The following is a 27465-nucleotide window of genomic DNA, read 5'->3' as shown; positions in this document are numbered from 1 at the left end:
ACACAAAAAGAAGACAAAATATAGTATCAGGCTAATCTAGCTTGAGCATTACACGTTATGAACTGTCATATCTATGCTTAAAGATGGAATGAGCAATGCGCACTTAAGGGCTTGTAGCCAAACTACAGAATCATATGTGAAGAAGTACAAACCATATTCATCTTTTAAAAGTCTTTACAGCAATCCAGATGTAAGAAACTAATAACTTATATCGTGCAGTACAAAGAAACAAAAGGCATCCCAGATGTTCTGACAGCACCGATTCCATAAAAAGAAAAGCAAGTGCTAAAATGAGGCTGAAAGAAATCAGCCATCGTATTCTCCTTGTGCAAACTTGCTCTCAGGATAAAAAACTGCAACTACTTGGCTTCCGCCAAATTTCCTTCCGTTCAACCCTTGCCTAGCTTTCGATGAACCATCAGTGTCCGCATACTCCAAAAATACCTGAAAGTAAGAGAATGATCAAACTTCAATGTGATCATAGTGAGAACGGAAAAGCTTAACTCTCAGTTTTCATTTAGTCTTTGTTGATATAAGATTTCAACAAATGAAGTAATCACATATATTAACCGTGCCACATGGAAGATGCACAGACAAATTTAATTACACTTCATAGTATCAAGCAGGTACAACAAACTTATGGGGAAATGATAGGCAACTATTCTATATTTCTACAGCGGAGGAAATATATCATGTCGTGTAGCAAACCAAATTCATGCTAAGGCAGACTGACCTTTCCAACTCCAGGAGCAGGCTCTCCATTTGGCCCAGGTCTGGGGATCACAACGTTGACCAAGTTACCTGCAAGAATTTAAAGCAGGTACAAAATCCAATTATGGCAGTTTTCGAATGGAGTATGTAGGAACTTAAAGCAGGTTAACAAGAGATAGTCCAGGAGCAAACACAGAGAATAGAATATTCAGTAGGTTAAACCTTGAATGACATAATGACAGATTAGAAATCTCTAATAAGAAAATCAAATTTTAGATAGCATATCACAGTTTTAAAATGCAAAGCCAAGGAAAAACTACAGTAACAGGTTGTAGTTACCATATTTTCCCCCCTCTCCCCTCATATCTTCCATTATGTCCTCATATTCATCATCATCTCTCAATTCATCTGATCCAACAACTTGGGTTAAGCATACCACCTTAGTAGGAAGGGATCCAGCCTGGTAAACAAGCCTCTGCACAAAAATACAACATGTTCAAGGAAACATACTAAAACAAATTCAAATTTGTTCCAGAAAATACAGTAGGAAACAAGAAACACTTAAAAGTCTCATATGCAGAACATTGATAATGGGACCTAACAGCAATACTAGTATTAACAGTCGAAGCGACTTCCAGAAGATTGTAGCAAGCAACGTGTCCTTTCTTCTAAATCCCCTTAACCAGCATCAGTGACAAACTCCAGTCAGGCAATAACATAAGTTATCAAAAGACAACGAGGTTGTAGGATCTTCTTGTATATGAAATTATGAATGATGTATGTACATAATTCTGCCACTTCTGACAAAAAAAGGAAATATTGTCAATATTCTGTCAGTTTGAAAGAGGGCAAGCCAGATCATTTAGGCTTATACTGACAATCCAATCATATACAAACTAGATAGATTGGTAATCAACACAAGGCAGATTCTGTTTTCAGCATAGCTCCTCACTAGGTCCATCGTATGGTTTATCATCAATTTGGAAGCTCGGGTTTACTTTTTAGTTTTTACACTTTTCATCAATATTTAACTTTCCACAGCAGATTATTAACAGAAGCATCATATACACAAATTGAGATGAAGTATCAACTAAAGATTTACCAAGCATGGTAAATGGTAATTCTACAATCAAGTTTGTCAGCCAAACCAATGTTCTAAAATTCGGGATCGAGAAAGGCCACCAGAAAAATGATATATATAGGCCATATAGACTACCTGTATCGAATCAAACTATTTTTTATTACATAAATTCCAAATTTTATTTACAAATGGAGGAAAATTTCTAAATATTTAGCAAAAGTGACAGAAAAATAAGAAAATAAAAATCTACTCACATATAAAGGTTAAAAACTAAAAAAAAAAGTACTTGTTCAAAACCATGATGAATTTTGAACCGGATCGATAAATTTCTATACTCATAAATTATCGCTGCAAAAGCAAAATGAAGAGAGAAATCTATCTCTCTTCATTGCTGTTCTGCAGTAGTAAAGAGTTAAAGGTGAGTAAAAAAGAGAAAAAAGAAATGCAAAAAAAAAAACACTTACCCGAGTTCACCATAGTGTGAAGCAGCCAAAAGAGCTCATTGGATTGATGGTGTGAGAGATGGAGGAGTGTGTGAGAAATAGAATAAAATTTAAAAAATTGGAAAGAATACAGCTAGGGCCATCAATCACTAATATTCCCTTGTCAATCTATTTAAATCTGGCCTAACTATTTAAAAAAATTCATTTCCACTAGTTTTGACCGATACAGCAGAGATGGATTGATCAATATGATCGAAACTAGCCGATCCCAGACCAAAACTAGTAACCAGACTGGCCCGATATCTCTAATTGCAACAAATAACAAATATCGACAAATAAGTATTATAGCAGGATGAGTTTTTTCAGTAGACATAACTTTTCGGTATAGTTAGTTCTCAGGTACAAAACAATTGAGTAAAAGAAACAAAAAAACCGGAACATTTAATTCTAACTCTTGAAATGCCAAAAACTAACGTTGGCTAAGTTACTTTTCTAAAACCAATTTCAATTTTTATCAAGAGTAAAATTTTGACCGAAAATCCTCTAATTGCTTCAACTCGATTTTTATCTATAATAGTTTTTACAACAAACTTTTACCCAAGTCACGTGAAAAGTATTTATAGAATAAAGAGGAAGAGTGAGGTACGCAAGAGGAAAAACACAAAATTGTCATCCTATTGACAACTTATGCATAACAATCTTAGAGCTACTAAAATCTGGCTAAAATTAAAGCATTACAATAAACTGCCAATTAATACATATTGATTAAAAACTTTTTATCTTAATGAGTAATTAAGGTAATTTAATCATAAATAAAGATAAAATTAAAATCATATATTATATTAAATAATATCTAAATACTAATAATATATTAAAACTCACATTAGTTTATATAGGAATCTACATTTAGCACACACCCATAAAATCCAATTGAAAAAATTGGGGATTATTAGCCGATACTATGCTGATATTTAAACAAATTCATGACAACCAAAGGCTAGTTCAATTTAGCCACATACCTATCATACCCATAGCTCTTGCGCTAATATTTACCCAATGAAAATGCACCCAAGTAGGGAACTGTACATGCAAAACCAATGCAAAGGTTGCTTTGCGCATGTTATGTTGTTGGGAAGTGAAGGAAATGAAGTAGGTATTTTCAAAAAAAAGCACCACTTTATATTATTTCGTTGCAAATTTGCAATAAGTGAATCAAAAAGTGACTTTTCTAACTTACCCTAAATCATTGGACTTCCCTATTTACTTCTATTTTTGGCCCAATTCACTTCCTCACCATTAATTGCATGTAAAGTATCTACCACTAAGTTCTTACAAGACTTCATATCTCAAAATCCAAATTATTTTATTTCAAGTTTTTTTTTACTTTATGTATACCCTTTAAAAATATGTTATTTAAATGTATACACCTCTAAAATTGACATCTATGTTTATCTCTTATAAAATCCACAGTTTTTGTATGGAAACCTTTAAGAACTTTTTCCTGGATCCCCCTCAAACCTAACTACCTATTAATATTTAATTAATTTCACTATGAAAAGAAAAGGGTACCCTTATTCTTGTTTTTTATATATTCTTTTCAGTTAATGATATTTATGTCTTTTTATATTTTAACTACAAAGATTTCGCTTATAGTTGTCAAAAGGTATCCTAAAGTGTTTTTTTTTTAAGAGAGCTATATTCAGCTAACAACCATCTGATCAGTTAACTGGCCAGAGGCATCAAGGTACAAAAGATTACACAAATCTAGGAGAAGGGGATCATCTGGTCCTAACATGACTATGGCCCCCGCATACAATCTGCGGTTGGCTGCCCAGTCAGCCACCCGATTAGCCTCTTTAAATGCACGATTAATATTCCACTCACAGAAGCCCCTTAGTAGGCTCCAACATTCCTCTATTATGTTCCTCACACGCCATGGACAACTCGTCAGCTGAAACTCAATTTTTCAAAGATTCAAGTCAAATATAAAATGTATCTAACATAGTAGGCTGATACATCTTGTTAGAGTATTTTCTTATTACATTAGTTGTTTATTTTCAAAAAAATAAAGTTTCTGTAGGTCGCGTTCGAACGCGGAAGAGGACGCATTTGAATGCCTTTGAGAATGCCTGCATCAGTTCGCAAAAACAAAAAATGTAAAATGTACGTTCGAACGCAATCAGGCGCGTTCCAACGCAATTGGCAAGAGTCAACCAGTATTAGGACTAATAAATGTTAATTTGGCTTGTTAGTTAGCCTCTTAAAAGGTGTGGATGACAACCAAAATCATTATGATGAATGAATATTAGTTTCTATCTTCCTCTATCCTCTTTTTAGTCTCTCTACCATAATCTCCCTTCTCCCTCTTCACCAACCAGCCACCTTTACCGTTAACAAGGTCTCATCTATCTTTTAATCTCCCTCGTCTGTCGAGTCTTCCCTCCTCCTTGGAATCTCAGTCAATTCTCCCCCTTCATCCTTATTCCTGAAACTACATCAACCATCCGCCCTCATCTCCATTATCATCCATAACTCTACCATCCTCTCCACCCGTCACCACCACCATCACCCCCACTCTAGCGTATTTTTGTTCCAGTTGTAGTCCGAATCTGAGAAGGGCGTACATACCAAAAACATAGATCAGGAAGTTACGAATCGACCACCCTTAGTTTCATAATTTTCTTACTATGGGAGAATATATGGTGAATATTTTCTCTCGGTTACACAGACTGCTTCCTGCAACCGATCCAAATTCTTAACAATATCACAGGCATTAGTAATTGATATCATCAACTACATTCTTTTCAAATCAAATTTTTAATTTTTACTATCTGTCACTCTCTTTCCATCCTCATATTTCACTGAGCTCATTCAATGGCCGATCTGATAAGCCCCTCCAGCTACTCCAAATTTTGATAAACTCAAATGAGTTTTTTTTTCTCATTTCCCTTTTCTCTATTTCTCATCCACTTTTTTAACTCATTTTTTTTTACAGCGATAGAACAACAGTAAAGAGAGATCTCACTATTGACTGTTGTTATAATTTATAAGTATAAAAATTTGTTAAATTCAAATAAGAATTCATTGTAGTTTTGAGTGAGTTTTTCTTTAGTTTTTAGGCTTCATAAGTGACTAATTTTTTTTCTTATTTTTTTTGTTATTGTTCATAAATTTTTAACAATTTTTAGGAATATTAAATAATATTTAAAAATTTTACGTAATTTAAAATAGTCCAATCTAATAAGGGTGGCCGATATGTATCGTTTTTAATAATAGTCGATTTCGATCCTAATACTGACTTTTAAAATCTTGCTTTTAAAAGCTTCAACTTTCCAATATCGCTTCACTTAGCACACTGTCTATCAACTAAAAACACCATTTTAAAAAAGTGCATGATAAAAGACAAAATGAAATGACCTTTACTTGGGAATGTATTTTTAAATCACATTTAAAACCAATAATTAGGCTTTACACCTAGGCACAAATCAACCAACTCCTTGTCTAATAGACATACTAGATTTTATTTCATCAATCATCATCCACAGCTTCCTACCAGAATATGTTATCTCAAGACTAAAGAAGACAGAATGAAATAACCTTTAATTGGGAACGTACTTTTAAATCACGTTTAAAACCAATAATTAGGCTTTACACCTAGGGGTATATCAACCAACTCTTTGTCTAATAGACATACTAGATTTTATTTCATCAATCATCATCCACAGCTTCCTACCAGAATATGGTATCTCAAGAACTTCCTTCACAGCCAAAGGATCTTGTTCCACATAGTACACAAGTGACTTAGTAGCCTTTTTATTCCTTCGAACTTCTAGCACTTAATTCTCATCGTCTACCAAATTAGATTTTGGGACCAATTCGTCCTCTCGATCCATCAGCATTCTCTTCTTAGACATTAAATTATCTTCGAAGAAATTGGCATCCCTCAATTCAAAAATGACATAAAAATCAAGGCCCAAAAAACTAATGCTGACCTGGTCTGAAATAATATCCAACAAAAGCACATCTTTAAGTCTTTAGTCCAAGCTTGCCAAATTTTGAAACCTGGCTTTCTCACATAAGCTAAGCATCCCCAAAATCTGAAATAGCTTAAAGTCGGTTTTCTAGTTTCTATCCTTCCAGAATTCATAGGAAGTTATCTCCGGCTTGCCATAGAGAACTCAGTTCAAAATGTGAACAACCGACACCAGGCTTTCCCCTACTGCTGACGGGGTAACCCTAATGATATCAGCATGACGCATATCAATAAGAGTCATGTTCTTCCTCTTAGCAACTGAGGTGAGTAAGGTGGAGTAACCTCACAACTGAGCCCGTGCTTTCACCTAAACTCCTGGAAAACTTATGGTGTACTCTCCACCATGATCAGATCTGAGAATCTTATCTTTCTGCCCTTCAGATTAGTACTACGTAAATTACTGCATCACTTCCATCTTTTGACCTCAACAAATAGATGTAGCATTATATGGAGTAATAATTCCCTATTTTTTCCAACTAGATCTTATAGGTGTGTGCTAATGTCATGAAATGAATTTTCATCTAAAATGAAATAGGGATCTATGGTGGAGACCAGTATTCTTACTAGTTTAGGGTAGAAATCACTTGTATTGACCAAAACAAGCCCATTTTTGAACATACTCAATTAGTCTTTTACCAGGACGGATCCGACCTGGATCCTAAACTAATATTACTTTACCCTCCTCTTTTCCATGCTCACTTTCCTTTTTATTCTTCCCCTCTCCCGATACATTCCCTCCCTCCGATCCGATGACGGCAATTAGTTCTCCGATGATGTAAGATTTTTTTTCTTCTCTCTATCCTTTTGTAGCAAGAAGACAGAGAGAGAACAAAGTTTTTCCATGTCCTTTTTCCTAAATATTTAGAATTTTTCAAGCATTTTAGAATAATTTTTAGAAGTTTATGTACTCTAAAAATAGTATGAAATCAATTTTTCAAGCGGCCAATCCAAATCCCAAAACTAATACTTCGAATCTTACTAAATGTAGCTATCCGTATAAAAAAAATATGAGTTACAATTATATTAGTACTTACATATTATTTAATTAAGTATATGGTTTTATTATTATCATTAATTAATCATGATTAAATTACCTTAATCACTTATAGGTATAAAGCCATCAATGGACATGTGTTAATTGCTTAGTTTTATTACCATGCTCTCGTTCTAACAAGATTTCAACAGCTCTAAACTTGCAATGAATGTGTTGTCAAATAGGCTAGCAATTTGGTATTTTTCCATGTGCCATCTCACTCTTCCTCTTTATTCTATAAATATTCTTCAGGTTACTTAAGTAAAAGTTGGCTGTAACAACTGATCCAGACAACAGTTAAAGCAATTAGAAGTCTCCAAACAAGATTAGAAACCTCTTGGTCAAAATCAAAATTGGTTGCAAGCAAACTTAACTAACTTTAGTTTTCGATTCAAGAATTGAAATTAAATATAATGGTCATATTTTACCGTCAAACTTTTCGGACCTAAAAACCAAGTGTATTGAAAAACTTTGTTTGCCAAAAATCCTCATCCTACCACAGTCTATTGGTCAAAATTAAATAGCCAAAAAGTAAATTGGCTCTAATTAAATTGGATATTTATTATTATTCATATTTAGAAATACCGGACCTTTCTACATCCTAGGCCAGTGGGGGTTAGTACCCATATTTGGATTTAACATGAGCCTAATATTAGAATATAATGTTTCATAAGAAAAGCCACCTTTTGAGTCCACCGAAAACCAAGATTTAAAATTCAAACTATTATGCATCACATGAAGGTTGTCCAGTAGAAACTCTCAGGACAGAAAGGGCAGGCGCTCTCAGCTCGGAGGAAAAAAAAAATTCCAAATGGAAGAAAAACCATTAAACCTGGCAGCTGCTCGCTCTTTGATCAGTGATTCACCAGCCAATGACGGCCGGGAACTCTTCCTGGTAAGTCTGAACAGTGTGTGCACACTAGGGATTCGACTATAATATCCTGGAGGCAATATTTGCATAAATCCTAGCACAAAGAAGGCCAATAACTATCTTAAAAGGGTGTCCGCTTGCCACACACTACAGAAAATGTTGCAACTAGGATAATTTAGATATAAAATATTTGGACTAACGAGTTTTCTACAGGCAAATCAGATCAACAGAACTTGACAGCATTATAGCCTACATGTTGTGCCAGCTTTAGGTCGTTAACCAGAAAAAATACTTACAAACATTTAATTTCACCCCCAACAAACTAAGAGGCAGCTTATGCTAAAAGACAATAAGTGTACTCAAATATACTATCAATATGAGGCTCATATACTTCTAAATATAGTAATTGTGTATCCAAACAAGAGAGGTATCAAAAAAAGCTAACAAGTACATTATAAAGAGTATACTCACAAAATAATGCATGGATTTTGTCATCAATTTGTTTTTATTAACAGTAAATAAAAATGCATATGAAAGATCCACTAAGACATGCTCCACCAAGTTCTCCTAATCCCCAAGTATCAACTCCAACCAACACTTCATTTGCTTAATTTTTCTCAAGAATGCTGAAGCCTTCAATCAGCCTTCACATTTCCATGAATGTTTATGAAACTATAAGAGATAGATCATCCTGTTATTACGTTATATAGAAAAGGAAAACAAAAAAGTTGCATAGCTAGAAGACAACGTGATACAATCCGAGAACATATAAGATGCAATTGCAAATTAAGCCAGTAGTTTATTTTGAATCATCAGCTCCAATTCATAGTAAACTTACATTTAAGTTTTAAAAAAATATATAATTTGCTTTTTACCTGCAATGCCACCTGTTGTTGTGCCTGTAACAATACGCTTTCTTGCTCTGGCCTTGGCTGTGTCGCACCTTGGTTTGCACGCCTAACAGTAAGGGTTTTATCTCCCATCTTGATGCCATTAAGTGCTGCACATGCAATGTCCGTGACAGAAAGGTCTTGATAGACACAGAAGGCATATCCCTTTGAATTACCAGTTTCCCTGTCCTTTACAAGATCAAATCCTCGAAGAGGCCCAAAGGACTCTAGCAGTTCCCTAACCTGAGCCTCTGTAAAGTAGTACGGAAGCCCACCAACAAAAATACGATCTGGACCTTCTAGCCCACCAGCAGAACCAGGTGTAAGCCCAACTGCAGCAAGATTAAGATTGGGATTGGGTTGGCTAGGTCCAAGTGCGGCTGCTAGAGAAGGGTTGTAATCACTTGGCCTTCTGACTTTAACTGGAGCACCCTAAACATGTTCATGGAGATGAGTGGGCAGTTCAAAGGAACCTCATGATCCGTAACATAACATAAAAATTGTACGCTACAGAGAGCTTTTGAGAAATTCATACCTCAAAAATTATGCCATCCAAAGCCATTGCGTTGCTTGCTTCTTCAACTGACCTCATCTCCACAAAAGCAAACTTCTTTTCATGGTTTATATACACATTGACAACTGCATCACCTGAAGACAACCAAAAGGGGGGGAGTCATCAATTGACTTTATGAAATCAAAATTTCCAAACGCAGAGATATCTGTTTAAATAGTAACCTGGGCCAGCAGTGTTTCCTCCAATAGCAGACATAACCTGGCTAAAGAACGTTGCAACTGACTGCAGATAAGTTTACATGGAGGAAAAAAAAGGATCAGTTCTGCACAAACAATACAACCTAATAGAATTTGTGCTCCCCTAAGTAATACCCAAATTTGAAACAGTACCCATATTCATTCCCCAAAAGAAAAAGCATAGTAGCAGAAAATTGTTGAAATGCAGCTACAATCTGGCCTGAGGCATAAAAGACATAACTATATTTTAAATAAATGAGAAAAGAAGATTACATCTTGAATGAATGCAAATAGCAAATGTTAGAAACTGCAATCTTGAATATGACAAATCACAGGCTACAATGCTCTAGAAATGGAGGAACTTAATCTCCAAAGATAGGGGAAAACATGACCAGAAGAACTATAGGAAAATCACCAGAATAAGGTCATTTCCTAATATAGAAACTGAGCTTATATTCAATATACAAGCTTTTACTGAGCAAAAGGTGGAAAAGGCAATTTTCCCAACAGTTGATCACAAAAACTCTGGGACGAATGGCTTTTGTTTATATCACAACATTGTGACGCTACTAATCCTGAAGTAATGGGTTTATTTGCTGATCTCTTTGAAGGCAGTTTCAAATTTCACAGACTGAATCTTATGCCCTAATTTATGTAATTCTTAAGAAGCAAGGGGCTTACCTAATGGAATGTTTCAGACCCATCAGCCTCTTAAAAGCAGTTCTAGGATGATCACACAGAAGTTCTTACAAACTAAGCAAAAAAAGTCTCAGACAATAGATGGTTGCCAAAGTGCTTTTCTATTGAAAAGAGAAGTCTTGGAAAGCATGGAAAGTGCTCATGAGATTTTATTTCATGCAAAGAAGAACGAAAAGGGACTTCTTCTGGAGCTGGACTTTGAAAGGAATGTGACAGGGAATTCAAAAGGATGGGAATTCTAAGGTTCCCAGTTTCGGCCAATCCCGAGTGGGATTGGCTAAAACGGATCAGGATCAGCCCTAATCCTTGCTGGTTTCAGCCGTTTCGACCAAAACCCAATCCATTTCGGTCGGGCGGCCGATCCCGACCAAAATGGGTGGAAACGGGTCGGATCCAACACGGGGGGACATTAACATGCCTCTCTTTCTCCCTTTTCTCTCTTCCTTTTTTTCTTTCTTTCTCTCTTTCTCACCCGCGACTGAGTAGATCTCCAGTGACCTCGACCTTCAGCGACGTTCTCCAACAAAGATCCGACGACCTCGATCTCTGGTGACCTCGAGTGAATTTTTTTTTTCAGCTTCTTATTTCTTTCTTTCTCGTTTTTTTTTTATTGTGCACCTGTTAGCAGCAGGTGCACAACAGCAACACCAACACTAAGTGCTGTTGTGCACTTGCTGCTGTTGAGAACTTGAGAGGCTAAGAGAGGCAGAGAGAGGTGGAAATTGGAAAGTAAAGAAAAAAAATTAAAAAAATTGAGAAGGTTTTATTTTTATAAATTTTAAATTATTTATATTTTATTTTGATTTTTGTTTATGTTTTTTAATTACAGAGTTAAAATATCAATGGCTCCAAAAAAGAAGTCATATTATATCGACATTGGCTAGCAATATTGCAGCACTATTGGGCAAGATAAAAGACATATTAATAGCAACTGGTTTAAAAAAAAATAAGTGGTGGTGTCAACCATTGGAAAGAATATTTAGCTGGAAGACAAGAAAATGTAGCAACTTGCACTCAAATATCCTTAAAAGTTAGAAAGCAGATGTTGACTCATCTAATTAGCAAAAAGAAGGATAAATAATCTACACAACAGAGAAAATCAATGGTTCATGAAAAATTGATACATAATCCTATACACATTGATGATGATAACAGTGAACAGAGTGGGGATAATAAGGAGAGAGATGAGGAGGGCAATAAAAGATAGCAGAATTATGCACAAAAGAGAGGAAAAGATAAGAAAAACCATTGATGGTACCTTTCAGAGATCTAGATCAATTAATATATAGGGAAAAAGAGAACATGGGAGCAGTTGTTCTACTCCTACGACTCTTTGTGTTACAGTAGAGTCTGAAAATATTAGACTAATAGATATATATCTTCAGAAGAAAAAAAAAAGGTGTCGTACACAGACTTCTATCAAGACAACTCTCAAATGAAATAAAAATTCAAGGAAACACATTAGTAAGGCTATCTCTAAATTTTTTTTCTACAACCATATTCCTTTCAATATAGCTGATAGTTCTTATTATCACACTATGGTGGATGCTATACAATCAATAGAACCTGGTATCCCGCCTCCTAGTTCAAATGATATTGCTATCTTGACTCGGAGATAAATGAGCTTCGTACTTACATTGAGACATTTAAACAATATTAGGATGAATTTGATTGTACACTGATGTGTGATGGATGAAGTACGTAAAACAGAAAAAAAAAATTAAATTCTTAGTATACTCAGACACAGGGACAATATTTTTAAAGTCTGTGGATGTTACTCCTCATTTCAAAATTGCAGATTATATTAGTCAATTGATGGATGAGATGGTACAAAAAATTGGTAAAAAAAGAGTAGTCCAAATGATTATTAATAATGGGCCAATTATAAAGCTACTGAAAATTTACTTATGATTAAAAAAATCTTATTTATATTGGAAGTCATGTGCTGCACATTTTATTGATCTAATTTTAGAAGATATTACAAAAGAGTCTGAAATTAACATGACCACACATGAAAGTCAGAGGTTGACAAATTTTATATATAACCATAGTTGAATTCTTAACTTACTTAGGTAGATGACAGATGGTAGAGAGATTATCAGACCCGACATCACTAGATTTGTCACACATTTTTTAGCCCTGGAGAATGTCATACACTATAAGGATGATATTATGCGGATATTTACATCACAGGAGTCGTCTATAAAAATTAAAAATATGAAATATAAAGATAAATTTTTACGTGAAACTTTAAAAAATATGGTTCTTGGAAATGCATTTTGAGATAATATTACAATTACCACTTGTAGACAATGATGACAAGTCTGACATGAGTTTCTTATATGAGGCGATAGATATAGCAAAGTAATTCAATCAAAAAAATGTGGGCCAAAGTTATTCGGGAGACCACGATAAAAACAGAGGCTAATACGAGTTGTTCAACAGCGAAAGATAGTATACCTACCAGTACTAGTCATAATCCGGATGATACACCTAATGGTAAGATTGTTCCATCTACATTTGTTGAGGAAAGTTAAAAAAGCATAAAAATTAAAAATAGAGAAACTGAGGATGTATATACATATCAACGACGTCATCATAAAAATATTGCTTCCTATGATTAAAGTACATCGAGTATTATTGTTTGGAATCATCACAAAATCTATATGCCAATTATTATCCTCAATATCTTCAGTATCTTCAGACACAAGATCCAAATGCTAATTATTATCCTCCTCAGACGTAAGTCACACAACAAGATCCATACAATATGACTAGTATGATGGAATCACCTTTGAAGCATTAGAAATTTATGAGAACCAGCTCGGTATTCATCAAAGTTTTAAATTTTGAATAAATTAATACATTTTTTTAATTTTTAGACTTCATATGTGAGTAATTTTTGTTTTCTTATTTCTTTATTATTTTTCCTAAATTTTTCTACATTTTTAAATAATATTTAGAATTTTGTTTAATTAAAAAATAGTCCGATCCGATATGAACGGCGATACGTATCGTTTTTTCGGACGGCCGATACTGATCCCGATGCCAATACTAAGAACCTTGGAGAATTCTTGATTTGCAAATTATGAATGTGTTTCTTTTGGCTAAGAGGTGGTGGAGGTTTATAAACTCTATCAATTTTGGGCTAGACTTATCAATCAAAAGTACTATGAAAGGTAGTGAACTATAAATCTTAAGCATTTCTTAAGCTGAATGCTCATATAGACTTTCTCCATTCTGGAGAAAAATACAGCAAAGCTACTACAATCAAGTTGGAGTGATTTGAAAATCTTAAATCCATTCATTTTTCGAAAGGGCAATTTGCTTGTAAATTGCCAAATTGTGTACTCTCTCCCAAGTTTTTTTTTGAGATTGCTTTGGGTGAGGACATTACTGTGTATGAAAATTAAAGGAGATGGAATAATCTGTATTGAAGGTACCTGGATGAGCATCTATTGCAGGAGAAAGATTTGATAACACTATACTAGGAATACAGATATTAATCCCTTTGCTGGTGTAAGAATAAATCCAAGGGAGATTTGAGAAAGACGGAATTTTTACAATTAAATATTTTTGTCATTTCTTAATAATGGTTGTAGGCTATCAAATATTAAACAAAATTCCTATCGAAAATAAGAAGCCGGGAGGATCTTACAGTATCAGCTCCCTCCTTTTGTCTTGGACAGGTTTTCAGTGACAAGAGGCAGGAAAGAAAGTTGTTACCAGGTCAAAGAAAAGAAGACCTGTATGCCTAGATGAAGATTAACAGATGCTGAAAGTTGTATCAGAAAATTTGTTCTGTACATATAACTTTTGGAGTATTTCCATGAATATTGCTATGTATCTTGTTGTAAATTGGCCATGGATGGATGTCAATGTATTAAAACAATGTTAACAGTTGCAGAATTATTACCTATAGGTAGAGAGTCATGAATAAGTTTCAATGAAACAAAAATAAAGGATCCTTGTCTAAAGGGTGTCCCACTAATACGCATGGAACAAGCCTTAGATGTCACACCAAGTGTCGCTCATCCTACAATGGCCTCAAAGCCCGAAATGTCAGCAACATTGAAAATTCACAACCCTTTCTATGACAATTTCCAACCCAATCATAAAAATGAAGTTTTAGACCAATAGACTAACCTATCCACAACATATTGTCAACTCACGCTGACTCAGAAAGCCCATATACAACACTAAGCATGCAGCCATGTTTAAGATGGACATAGTTGTATACAGTCACAAACATCACATTTAAATTGGAAATCTTGCAGATGAAGAAAATAACCGATCTGTTGACAGGTTCAGAGAAAGACACAAACAGCAATAGATCTGAATGTGTTCACAATTAATGAGAAGTTGTTTAATCAGTTTAATTTTGTTAACAAATAGTCAAATATTGCAAGAAGCATAACATTGCATGAAATAAAGAATTGGCCCCACAGCAGAGGTACTTATTTTAGCAAAAGTAATTACAGGCATTACGGGAACCTAGTAGTCATGCAAATCAGAGTTGTCAAGTGAGAAAAGTGAAGCAGATGTGTAATGACCTGCTCATTAGCGGTAGGGGAAAGACCACCAACATACACCCGCCGAGCATGTCGAGTTGCCTAGAGATACAAAGTTTTGTTACATCACGATCATAAGCCCTGTCCTAGATATATATATATATAGATAGCAAATTCGCATACCTGTTGGGTCATTGCTTGCACTGGCATTAGGGGAAGAGTGGGTAACTGTGAGAAATGCAGACATCAAATAGCTACATATACTACAAATGGTTTGCAAGACATTACTGTGCAAATTGCAAAAAAAGAGTACGCAGCAACCAACTAGAATGAGTTTAAAATAAAAACAAGCACCTGTCCAGCTGCCAGGGAAAAGACATTAGGAAACATTCCAGGGATAGCAGGAGCAGCTCCAGGTAGCTGACCTGTACAACCAAACTAAGTTAGACTGCAGTATACACCACTAAGCTTGTTATAATGGTTAGAGAAAAAATTATGCACCATCAACATTTTAAGTCCTCAAAGATTGATCTGACCTCCAGAAGAGAAATCATCAGAAAAGAACAGAAAGATTATTCAAGTACTAGAGTATATATTTGCAAGACTACCATAAATGAAGTAGTTGCCAATTAAAGACGATCAAGATATCAAACCGGTGCACTGATTCCTCCTTGTACATAAAAGCTACAGTAGTCGGCTCTCGCCCATTGGCAGCACAGTGGGACAAGTGGCCAAACATTGCCTTCTTACAACAACATACACACACAAAACAAACAACAACCACCAAAAACAAGAAAACAACCAAAAAATTGCTCAGTTACAGAATTAGATCACTAATTTAAAAGAAAAATAGAGCAGGAAACAGTAACAATAGATATACTAATCTAGATTTGACTGTGATGAGATTCACGTCATGATTATCAGTATGTCATAAAAAATTGCTTACCAAAGACACACCATGCATTTCGACATAATTTGCTCACTAGACAAATAACACAATACTACAAAATATAAACCATTTTACAAGTAAAATGTAATCATACCTGTAGCAATTGCACCAGGCATCAAAGCACTTGCAGGTGGTGCCATGTCAAAACCGCTGATGCGCTTGCTGTTTTAGATCAGTCAATTAAAGATTAGTAAAGGGGTCAGCATAAAAAGACACAAACTAGAAAACTTGACTAAAGTATAGCTTACTATCAACTGTTATTTCTAACTAAATACATAACCATTAGATAAAAGAAACATTACTCTCTTGCCTCAAATTTTACCACTTAAGAAACAAGAACAAGAAAAGTAATTCTGGGAAAGAATTTCTTTATCGCCCCATGACCATGACTAATAAAACCGAACCACCTTTAAAATGCAAGAAAGGTTTTGCATCATAATGTTTTCAGTGTATTGAAAGGCGTTCCTTGGCAAGGCGGCACACCACCTGCCTGGCAAACAGGGAAGGTGGCCATCACTTGACGGGCAAATCGCTGGGGCAATCTTGGCGGGCCGAGGTGGCCCTAAAACTATCTCTCCCTCTCTCAGTCATCTCCCAAGCAACACCAAGCAATGGCAAGGGAGAGGCTTACAAGAGTGCGAGTGGAGAGGCCACCTACTTGCCATTGTCGCCCGCTTGAGAAGTGGAGGAATGAAGAGGCAGGCTCCTTATCTTCTTCTCATTTTTTTTTTCTCTTTATACGTTGGGAACTCATTTCTCCTTCATTTCTCTTTAAAATTGTTAAACTGCCTTGGTGCCCACCCTTGAATATGCTGATATTTTTGGCAAACAATTTTATTTGAATAAACATATTATCTACCAAATAGCTTTTATATCTATCTAGGGGTGTAAATGAGCTAACTGTGGCTCAGGCTCGGCTCAGTATTAAATTTTGAGTCAACATTTTTGTCCAGGCTTGGATCATCTCAATCCAAGCTGAGTCATAGCTGAGATCGGGACATAAACAAGCCTATTTTCAAGCTTTATGAGCCGACTTCAGCTCGATCTAATGGTTATAAATATTATACATAGTATATGTATAGTTAACACATATATATGATATATATATATATATATAACTAATTCAAGTTTATCGAGCCGAGCCTAAGCAAAAGTCAGCTCGATCTAATGGCTAATGGTTATAAGTTATGCATAATATGTGTGTAAATTAATACATATATATATATATATATATATATATAAAAATTTGAGCTTCGAGCCTGAGTAAGTCGACTTCGGCTCAAAATTAATTTTGAGTCTAAATTAATAGCTTAGGCTCCGCTAAGCTCAACTCAAGCCGACCACAACCACCTCATTTATTTTGACAGCCCTATATCTATCAGAAAAACAAAAATGCAAGATGATTTACACATTCAAAAATCAGAATCTGAGCATGCTTAATTGACATCAGCAACCTAGCGGTACGACAATTTGAATTATCCCCATATTTATTTGTCATATATTGTGCTAAGAACAATCAAAATGCAGTACCAAATCATTCCATGAACAAAAACAGAGAGAACAATCATTTCACATACATGAAATGAAAGACACATTATTTAAGGAAAAACATAACACCAGAAGATTTAATTGTCATATATCTCATAATATTAGTTTGTTACCTTTTTGATCTTGAACGAGAGCGAGAGGGAGAAATTGATCTGTGATCAGATCTGCCCCTCGATCGAGAGCTAGAACGATGTCTATGTCGCCCCTCACTCCGCCTAAAATGTAGATGAAGACATGGATTAGAATGGAAAAGAGAATGTTACACTTAAAAACATACAAACAGCACAAAAGAGAACTTTACAAGTAATAACATACTGGATCAGTTTGAATAATACCCACACCAGATTGCATGTGGATGCACTTTTGAGAGTGAAAATGAATGAGATATGGACCAAATAAGTGAATAGTGGTAAAAGCCATATCCATGTCCAAATTAGAGCACTGGAAATGGATAAAATGGTTATCAAAATCATGATCCTGATCATATGATCCTACAGTTTTAGATTTTGTGTTTAATATCGTTTGTAAACTAAGAATGGTAGTCAGTTTACACAGACCACCTACATTCACATACATCCACCATCACCGACATTGAACACAGTTGTTACCCAATTCTACATATCAATATGAGACTGCAGCAAAATTCCTACCTTTCGTCATCACCTATCACAAATAATCAAATCAGCGATCTGCATATATACATATACACACATCACCATTCACTCATCACAAATACAAGATGACATACTACAAGAGAATAGAAATTCTCAAGTAGAAAAGACAGAAGCACCCCCTATAGCCTGACTACAGAAGAATCCCTGCAACTGACTGCCGAGTGCTCTAGGAAGTATTCCTGCACTAAGCAGCCAAGAACAACAACCATTCTCCTGTGGCAGGTTGTTACAAAGACAAACATATATTTACTCTAATTTCCTTCCCTTCTTGGATCTTATGGTCCTCAATCCAATCTTACGATTCTGATCCTACAGTTCCCCAATCGATCCAGTGAAGTATCCCGATTTTAAAAACATTGGGATACACTCACATCTTTTAGACTGATATTGGTAATTTGATATGAAGCGGATCTCAAATGAATACAAATAGAGGTCAAATTAACCAAATGCTTACATAATTTAAATAAGAATCATATATTAAACTGATATAAATCTATCCAATATTATTGATCTGTATAAATGTTTCAGTAAGAATGAATTATTATTTACACTAGATTTAGTTCAATCCACATTTACCTTAGGCCTTGTTTGCTTTGAGACTAAGAGGAAATCTGGATAGCTATAAGACTCTTACTTCAAAAATTGTTCTAATCAAGAGTAGAATATTCTAATGTTTACCTGTAATCTAGAATAGTGGTATAATAATTATCTTTGGTGTACCATAAAGTTGAGCTAAAATACAAATAAGAAGTGAGAAATGAATTAAATGCCTTTATTTGACATAGACAATGCATGCTTACAAGTATACAATACAATAAGATAGGTGGGTAGTAGGAAAGAGGAACAAGGTGGAAAATTTGAGCAGGAAATTGAGGGGAACCTTTTTGGATTGTGGAATGAAATAGGCCGGTGATAGGAGAGAGGAATTTTAAAATAATTTTAGTCAAATAAAAGGTAAACTTATGGTTGAATTTATGTGTGGAATAATTTGAATATTGTTTCTAATTTAGATTTAAGATACTTTGATGTTTCTTTTCGTATCTATTATAGTGTTCCAAAATGATAATCATGAAATAAACAGGGGTTTAGGTTTTGGGGTGTCAAATTAATAAGTAAAAATGGGTTGGGTAAGGGTGCTCACAAGTAGAGTGAAGTGAAGGTGCACTTGAGAGTGGCATTTTATAGATAATCGCATATCGAGATTCTTATACATAAAACATTTAAGTAAATGAATTAGAGCACAAATCCAAAAAAATAATAATAATAACTTACATCTAGGGGTGAAAACGGATCGAATAGTGCTCAACCTATATTCGAATCTATATTTTTAGTCCGGATACGGATATTAGATGGATAGCAAAATTTAAAACCATATCCTAACTAAAATGATACGGATAATTTTCGGATAGAGAATCGAATTTTAAACGGATGTTGATCGAATTTTAAACAAATTATGATATTTTATTTAGACATAAGTAACACAAAAATATTAAGAGTTTCACAAAAAATAATTTTTTTGTATGTCAAATACATATAAATTAGAGGAATTAATTTCTACAAATAATATATAACACATCATTAGTAACAATATCAATATTCACTATTTAAATAAGCAAACTAAAAACTGTAAATCATTCAAAATAATATGCGAGTATCCGATATCCGTATCCGTATCCGAAAATTATATCCGAATCTGTATCCGGAATTTTTTCAAAAATTCTATCCGTATCCGAATCGGATAGAAATTTTTTATCCGAATCCAATTCAAATCATGTCGGATAGCGGGTCAGGTCAAAGTTAATCTGACCTGCTTTCACCCCTACTTACATCCATATCATACTTGGCCTGAGTCAATTAGGATATAGGAAATACCATATCTAGTAGTCTCTAGATACAGAACCAAGTAGGAAATCATTTTAGTCTCTATCTTTACCATATCAAATGGTCAATGTGTATTGCAAAATCAAGCTCACAAAAACATAAATTCTCAATCAATTATTAATAACACATGTAATGGTTCTCCCAAAAAAATTCCACGAAAATATCTCTTACTAATGCCAAATTTAACAACTTACAACATGCATATAACAAAAATTAAACTAAATAAATTTTATAGAATTAACTCCTTTTTGCAAGTCACGCACAGCCCCACCCTTCATAAACACATGATGGTCATATATGGCATGCAAACAAAAGTAAACACTACCTATGATATCCTACAAGTTGCTTTGCTAAAAATTGCCTTTATGGATCCACCATGAGAGAAATTGGCACAAAGGGTGTCCTTAGGAGATAAGAGCAATATTTGGCAAGCAAAATTAAAATTTCATCAATAAATCAAGTTATCCTACTTTTTCTTCCCTTCGTCTTCAGGAACCAAAAGTAGTTTCCTTTTTGTTCACAGAAAGTATTGCCCATTCCCTATTGTTCCCTCTATTAAACAAAATTTATTAATCCATTTATGAAATTCTCATTGGCATAGGTTCCATAAATCTGAATTGGCTGTGTATATTTTGGAAATTTCACTCTAAAGCCTCATTTACTTTAGGAATAAGACCAATTCTAGAATAGATATTCATTTTTGTTATTATCAAAATGAGGTCTTTATTCCAAAAATAATTATTTTTATGTTTAACTATATTCTGGAATGAGGGTGTAATAATTACTTTTGATATAATATAAACTGAAGGAAAAGATAAAAAAATTTCTTATTTTTTATAAAATTATCATAAATGCCATTTGATTTGATATCAAGTAGATTGATGTAATAGACTTCAAGAGTCAATTAGTAATTAGGGTAAAATAATTTTGATGAATAATTTTGTATTCTAGAATGGGATTATTATGATGTTAGCGGTTATTTTGGAATTAAAAAAAAGTTATTCTTAAAGTAAATAGGGGTTAAATAATCAACCTAAATCTTCAACTACACCTACCTCCTTCAACTAGAATGGTGGAATTATGAAAAAAAATACTTATAGATGATTGAACAAGAACTTAACAATTTTGTCAAATATCTACAGTAATGGGCTTCCATATCCAGTGGTGCTAGTAAATAAACAAATGATTTTGTAAAATGATGCATGGGTGATTAAAAGACTAAAGGAGATAGCACAAGTGTGCTAGACAAGCACTCGCCCCTTAATGGAATCCATCATGTCAGAGCTGAGCATACTCTTTTCTAATCAGAAACCACCAAAGAAATAGAAGCAAAACAAGAAAACTTCTTCTAAAAGATGGTTGTTCAATAATTCAAAATAGGCTTCACTTCATGCATGGGTTACATAAATATCAAAAAGTACTAAACACCCCTTCATATTCCCACATACACAATTCCAAGAGGCCTATTACAAAAAACTAAAGGACACTTTACTAATCCCAACACCTATCACTTTATCTTCCCAACCAACCATTAATAGATAGTATAATAATGTTTCCATCGATCCATCTCCCACCATAACGATAGGAAGTCAAATAGCCAAACTTAAATAAGAGATAACTCATGCATGCAACTGTGCAAGCAAGAGTCGGGTAGCGCACTCTATATGCATGGTTTTAAGATTGGGCTTAAGTAGCTAATGACTAATAACAAGATGAAGATTTAAAGTTGGAAACATCTTCTTCATGCTACGTGATTAGCACAATATAGACTTTGATATAGAGTCTCGGCTTCACATCATAGGCTCTTTAAATTAGCTTGCAACATTTAGCTTGTATGGCATTTATCACAGATGCTACCAGCATCGATGCATAATATATATAGTTAGTTTTCAGAGCTAAATATTACTTTTGATGATATCACACAAGTAGCATCAAATAGATAAAGACATGTTCTCATTTACTTAACTGTTCGAATTAAGATCAGCAATATTGTGCACAACAGAATATCAAACATAAGTTTGAGTATATCACTAGAAAATTTTCAAAAATTAAGTTGTGCCAATCTTTAAATTTAAACATTTTTAATGTTACACTAAGAAGGCAGTCATTCCTTCTAAAAAGGGCTGTACTCCCATTAAAATTAGGTCCTGAAGCTGGACACCATTCATTTACCTCTTCCAATTCAGAAAAAATGTATTGGTTTTGGCTCAAAATATATCTAAAACTTCTTGACTCTTCAAGTTGGTGTTTCTGCTACTTTTCAGTATCTGCAGGTCTGCAGGTTTGCTAGTTTCAACCAATTCTGACTATGACAACTATTTCAATTAAAACACAATATATGAGCTTGAAGTGGTCAAAGAAGAATAAAAATTAGGTCATCATTAAGTTTCTGTAAATTTTATGAAAGAATGTTTAGGACTCCGTATATATAGGACACAAATACATGATGCACCAAAGCTTACATTACAGCATACACCTATTTTCATGATAATGGATGACTTTTACATGTAACAATATAAGTATAAATAAACAATTGATATTGCAAGATTACACATTATTTCTATAATTAATTTCCTGACTTAAATTATAAAATCACACACTCACACATATAGAATCAAAGAATGGATGAAAATGTATCCTCATTTACTTTGGTTCATTACTTCCTTATAATATCACGGGTTAGAGGACATGAAATTGAAATAGAAGAAACTTTAGACAAAATTAATGTAAAACACCACTTGAGGACATCAATATATTTTTAAAAGAAAACTTGTAGTTGGACTTGTTCCAGAAGATGACATAATATTGAAACAAAATTGCATCTTGTTCTATCCCACAAGAGAAATGAAGTGAAAAGAAAAAATTCCAAACACTATACACATGACTAGATGAATTACAATCTGCTGCTAGAATAACAAACATGATGATGACATAACACAAATCATGAGTGCATTTGGGGCAAATATTGCATCAAGTCTACTGACTCCCCTTAAACATTTTAATCACAACAAAAAGAAATATGTAAAACAGTAGAAGACAATATCACAGGACAATGCGGCTTTTGTACCTATCATGGTCTCCACTATGGTGGTGACCACGGTCATAATCATCAGATCTATCTCGACCATGCTCCCTCTTTTCACTTCGCTCTCTGTGGTCTCTGTGAGGACGATCACGATCCCGATCGCGATCCTTATCCTTATTCCTTCCCCTCTCTCGGTCCCTGTCCCTTCCCTTTTCCCTCTCCCTCTCTCTGTCACGGTCTCGATCCTTCTCCTTTTCTCTGTCTTTCTCCCTGCTTTTAGAGGACCCTCTTTCATAGTCATGAGAATTATACTGCAAGTGCCAACAGGTGCTTGTTAGGAAAAGAAAAAGGAACTCATCAAAACACGATCTTTTAGAAACAAATACCGTATACATCAATGAAACAAAACAATCGTCATGCATGAACTAAAATGCATCGACAACGAGCATACTGTAAGTTACAGCAATCTTGATTCCAACCACCAACACCTGACACAATCAATTGGAAACCTGACTATTATTAATAATATGAAATTCCCTCCGCAAACAGTAACAAACTATAGAAAGATTTTATTCCACGAAAAATAAAGGGCAAAAAAGTGTAGCACTCTGATCCCTTTAGAAAACCGAAATTCTAATAAACTAACACTACAACTCAAAATCACCTCTAAAAGAGGCAACCCAAACCAAAATTTCGATTCTACAACCCAAATCATCAATATCCTAAATTATCATAAAACATAATAGGAACTAATTCTCTACCAAAATTATCACTTTCGTTGAGACGTGAAGAGAAAATCGATAAAACAATAAAAAAAGGAAAAGGTATTCGCCGCTAGAAACCAAGGAAAACCTGGGATCTGGAATCGCCTAAGTCGTCGAAGCCACTACTCCTCGGCGGAGGCGAAGAGTCGCCACCGTATCCGCCATAAGCGCCACCGTTGCCCTCGTACCTCTCACCGTAGTCGGTCATATTTGACCCTTGTTCCACTTTCTCTTTTCGCCCAATGTTGTTTTTCTTCCCCTCGCTTTTCCGTCGACTAATTCTAGGGCATGGGGCGGTCGGATGAAGCTACAAGTAGAAAGCATTAGAAGCGGATCCATTGCGGTTCGGTTCGAAGGACGACTTCTAGAGTTCTAGTCCCATTCACTTCCGGTATAATCTTTTGGGGGGTTAAATATATTTTACTACTTTTGTATTTTAAAAATCAGTAATTATATTTTTTTAAATCTCAGATCAGTTCCCCCCTACTTTAAAGTCTTAATATATGATCAAAATAAAATCGTTAGTTTTTTTATATAAATTAAATGAGCGCCCCAAAGTTTTAAAATTTAAATAGTGAATTGAATTGTCTCTAATTTTCATTTTTTATGTACAAAATACCTTTCCCCTTTTATATAAGCATTTCTTTCACTTTAAAAACACTTACATGATTTATTTTTTTACTTTCTAGATTATGCCAACTATACAGTACATTTTATTTAACCTATGTTTTTATAAAATTTAATATTTATATCATATCTACGAATAAGACAAATATTGGTTAAAAAAATATATAAAAAAGTTATTTATTTTACCTACTGAATACGATGGGGGTATTAACGGCTTCCTCACTTTAGTTTTAAGTACAAAGATTATTTTAACACTTTGTAATATGCATAGGATAAAATGATTCTAGAAATAAGTACAAATGATAAAATATATTTAATTCTTTTTTTCTTATTATAAAATATACATATGTTATTTAATAATAACAACTATACATAATAATAGAACACAAATACTCCCCCATCAAAATTATAATTTATATTACATATTATCTCAATTATCCATTTTTATTTCAACATCACTAATAATTAGTGTGAATTTACTTCCAACAACACCTAAATATTTGCCAAAAATAGTAGAAATGATATTGGAAAGATGAATACTCTTAGGTAGCATTCGGTTCGTGCATAAAAGGTACTTATTTATGAAAACTCATTTAAATACATGCAATCAAATACTCACATGCGCATATTTTGGTCAAACTTTATATAAGATAAATTACATGACAAGTTATGCATAAAATCTTATCACAGGTATAGGGTGCAATAAAGTTATCCATATTTTCTAAGCAAAATTTTTAATATAATTAACATATTTATTCATAGTCAGTAGCAAAACACAAATTCATAAATTTTTCAAAGTAATCATTATGTTCTACAACAAAACAATAAAATGTGAGTAGTAAAGTTATAAATACACCTAATTTATATTTAAGATGCGCATAAAATTATTCTTAAAATACTTTATGCATAAATCAAATGAGGCCTTAAAGTAGAGACAAGTAAATAATTATGAAAAATTGACAACTAATCCGTATCTTTTTAGGTCCAATGATCAAGATATGGTTCATAATTATATTTACGTAGTTTTATTACATAACTCACAATTATTGAACACTCATAGTTTTACAAGTTTTATGATTATTATGTAATTCACTGTTATTGAACACTTATATTTTTATGAATTTCCTAGTTAGTTTACGTAGTTTTCAATTTGTTTAATCGTAACTAAGTCGTAGTTAATTTATGTAATTTCTAGTCTATATTAGTTAGTATATATATATTTCTGTTCATATTTTTCTAATGCAAAACTAACATAATAAAAAAATTATGGCGTTTTAAGATGTAAAAATATTTTTTTATTGTGTCTTTAGATTATATTATTATAGGTGTGGAAGGTCAACAAAAAAAATATAGGTTCATAAAAGTTAAGGTGAAAACAAATAGGATACGGATCAGATAGTGTCCAACTCACATTCAGATCCATATTTATAGATATTGGACAAATAGAAAATTTTAAAATCATATCCTAACTAAACGGATACGGATAATTTTTGGATAGAAAATCAAATCTTAAACGGATGTTGATCGAAGTTTAAACGAATTATCATCTTTTATTTAGACATAATTAACAAAAAAAATATTAAGAGTTTCACAAATAATAAATTTTTTGTATATAAAATTAGAAAAATTAATCTCTCCAAATAATATATAACACATCATTAGTAACAATATCAATATTCACTATTTAATTTAAATAAGCAAATTAAAAACTGTAAATTATTCAAAAAAATATGCAGCTAGACAAATATTCGATACCCGTATCCGAATTCGAAAATTATTTTCAACCAGTATCTGAATCTATATCCTGATTTTTTTTAAAAAAATTATCCGTATCTTAATCAAAGGAGTTTTTTTTCATCTCAACATAAAAGGCACCATGACCGGGTTTTTTTATTATAAATTTTTTAGATAATATTAATGCAATTCTTAAGCTTTAAAAAATATTTAATGATTTATAATTTCTAAATTCACTATATGTCTAAATTTGCTCATATGGTGGGTCAAAATCTAAAAGAGATATAATAAATAGTATGGCCGGTGATTGTTTATTCTCTAAAAGGCTGAGTTAATTATTTAAAAAAATTTATGCTTACGAGAAATTTTACTAAAATACAAGTCCAAAAGTTTAGTATTTATAATTACTCATGATAACAGTAATATAAAAGAAGGATGAGAAAAGATAAGAGAGAAAATATATTGACAAGTGTCACATCCCCCATTACTACTACACTATAGTAGAAAGGGATAGAACTAGCCGTAACCCATTGAGACTATGCCTAGTAGAGTGCAAGGCCTACAATACCTACTACAATAATCTTTTCACTATAAAACGAGAAAAAAAAATTTCTTTTACTTTAATCCAAAGAGATCAACTCAATAACTCAAATACTACACTCAGCAAACTAAGCATTTAAATATCTCTATATTAAATAAAATTATAATATCTCATTAACAGCAACCACTCAACACTTTCATACAATATCATAGGTACAGATTTTGACATATAAATACAAGCCGTGTGGGGTTTATAACAACCTTTGGTATGATTGGTTATAAAATAATACAACACTCAAAATGATACAAGTACTAATATTCTATCCAAGATGAGCTATTTTGGAATAGAGGGAAAACATAATGAGCTCACAACCAGCTCAATGAGTAAAATTATTTTTAAAAAATTAAATATACAATAAAAATCATATCAGAATACACAAATAATCACAATAGAAAATGGAGCTTTAATATACAAACCTAAACGTATGTAGCATAATCAAACCACTTATATATCATGTAATTTGGATATAGTTAATATCTTAAATATATATATTAACTCGGGAAACCATAGTCAGTATCGCTCATTGACAGGCCTATCATATTTTAATTCTGAAATACCAAAGTATTAGTATTTTAGCTCTACTGATTAGGCTTGCCCTATTAACCCTCAATGTATTAGGGTATATCCTATTTATATTCTG

The 27465-nt window shown here is 33.5% G+C and overlaps 1 protein-coding gene across 4 annotated transcripts; it reads right to left on the bottom strand.

Moving 5' to 3' along the window:
* Positions 1 to 98: 98 nt before the first annotated feature.
* On the bottom strand, positions 99 to 24170 carry LOC140773216 (splicing factor U2af large subunit B-like). 4 transcript variants are annotated; one of them, XM_073115674.1, is made up of 13 exons: positions 23952 to 24170; positions 23142 to 23410; positions 17633 to 17734; positions 16066 to 16133; positions 15377 to 15447; positions 15206 to 15250; positions 15065 to 15124; positions 9798 to 9858; positions 9598 to 9710; positions 9048 to 9494; positions 1051 to 1186; positions 734 to 801; positions 99 to 444 (listed from the first exon to the last, which is right to left on the bottom strand). In XM_073115674.1, the coding sequence occupies exons 1-13, from the start codon at positions 24069 to 24071 to the stop codon at positions 307 to 309; spliced, it is 1698 nt and encodes a 565-aa protein (XP_072971775.1). In that variant the 5' UTR covers positions 24072 to 24170; the 3' UTR covers positions 99 to 306. The 4 variants fall into 4 exon arrangements, with proteins under 4 accessions (XP_072971775.1, XP_072971777.1, XP_072971778.1 ...); XM_073115676.1 differs by lacking the exon at positions 23952 to 24170 and adding an exon at positions 23486 to 23574; XM_073115677.1 differs by lacking the exons at positions 16066 to 16133; positions 17633 to 17734; positions 23142 to 23410; positions 23952 to 24170 and adding an exon at positions 15631 to 15764.
* Positions 24171 to 27465: the final 3295 nt, after the last annotated feature.

The sequence above is a fragment of the Typha angustifolia genome, chromosome 13 (genome assembly GCF_048772165.1).
Source record: "Typha angustifolia cultivar Huaian chromosome 13, ASM4877216v1, whole genome shotgun sequence".
Taxonomy (NCBI): domain Eukaryota; kingdom Viridiplantae; phylum Streptophyta; class Magnoliopsida; order Poales; family Typhaceae; genus Typha; species Typha angustifolia.
This window is presented reverse-complemented; position numbering and strand designations above follow the sequence as displayed.

Bases quoted from the DNA above. Each gene is read 5' to 3' on its own strand.
- LOC140773216 (XM_073115674.1), bottom strand. From the start codon at position 24,071: ATGACCGACTACGGTGAGAGGTACGAGGGCAACGGTGGCGCTTATGGC. The intron at 9,495-9,597 runs GTATGAATTTCT...GAACATGTTTAG, and splicing joins TGGATGGCATAATTTTTGAG to GGTGCTCCAGTTAAAGTCAG. The intron at 445-733 runs GTCAGTCTGCCT...TCTTACTTTCAG, and splicing joins CTGCTCCTGGAGTTGGAAAG to GTATTTTTGGAGTATGCGGA.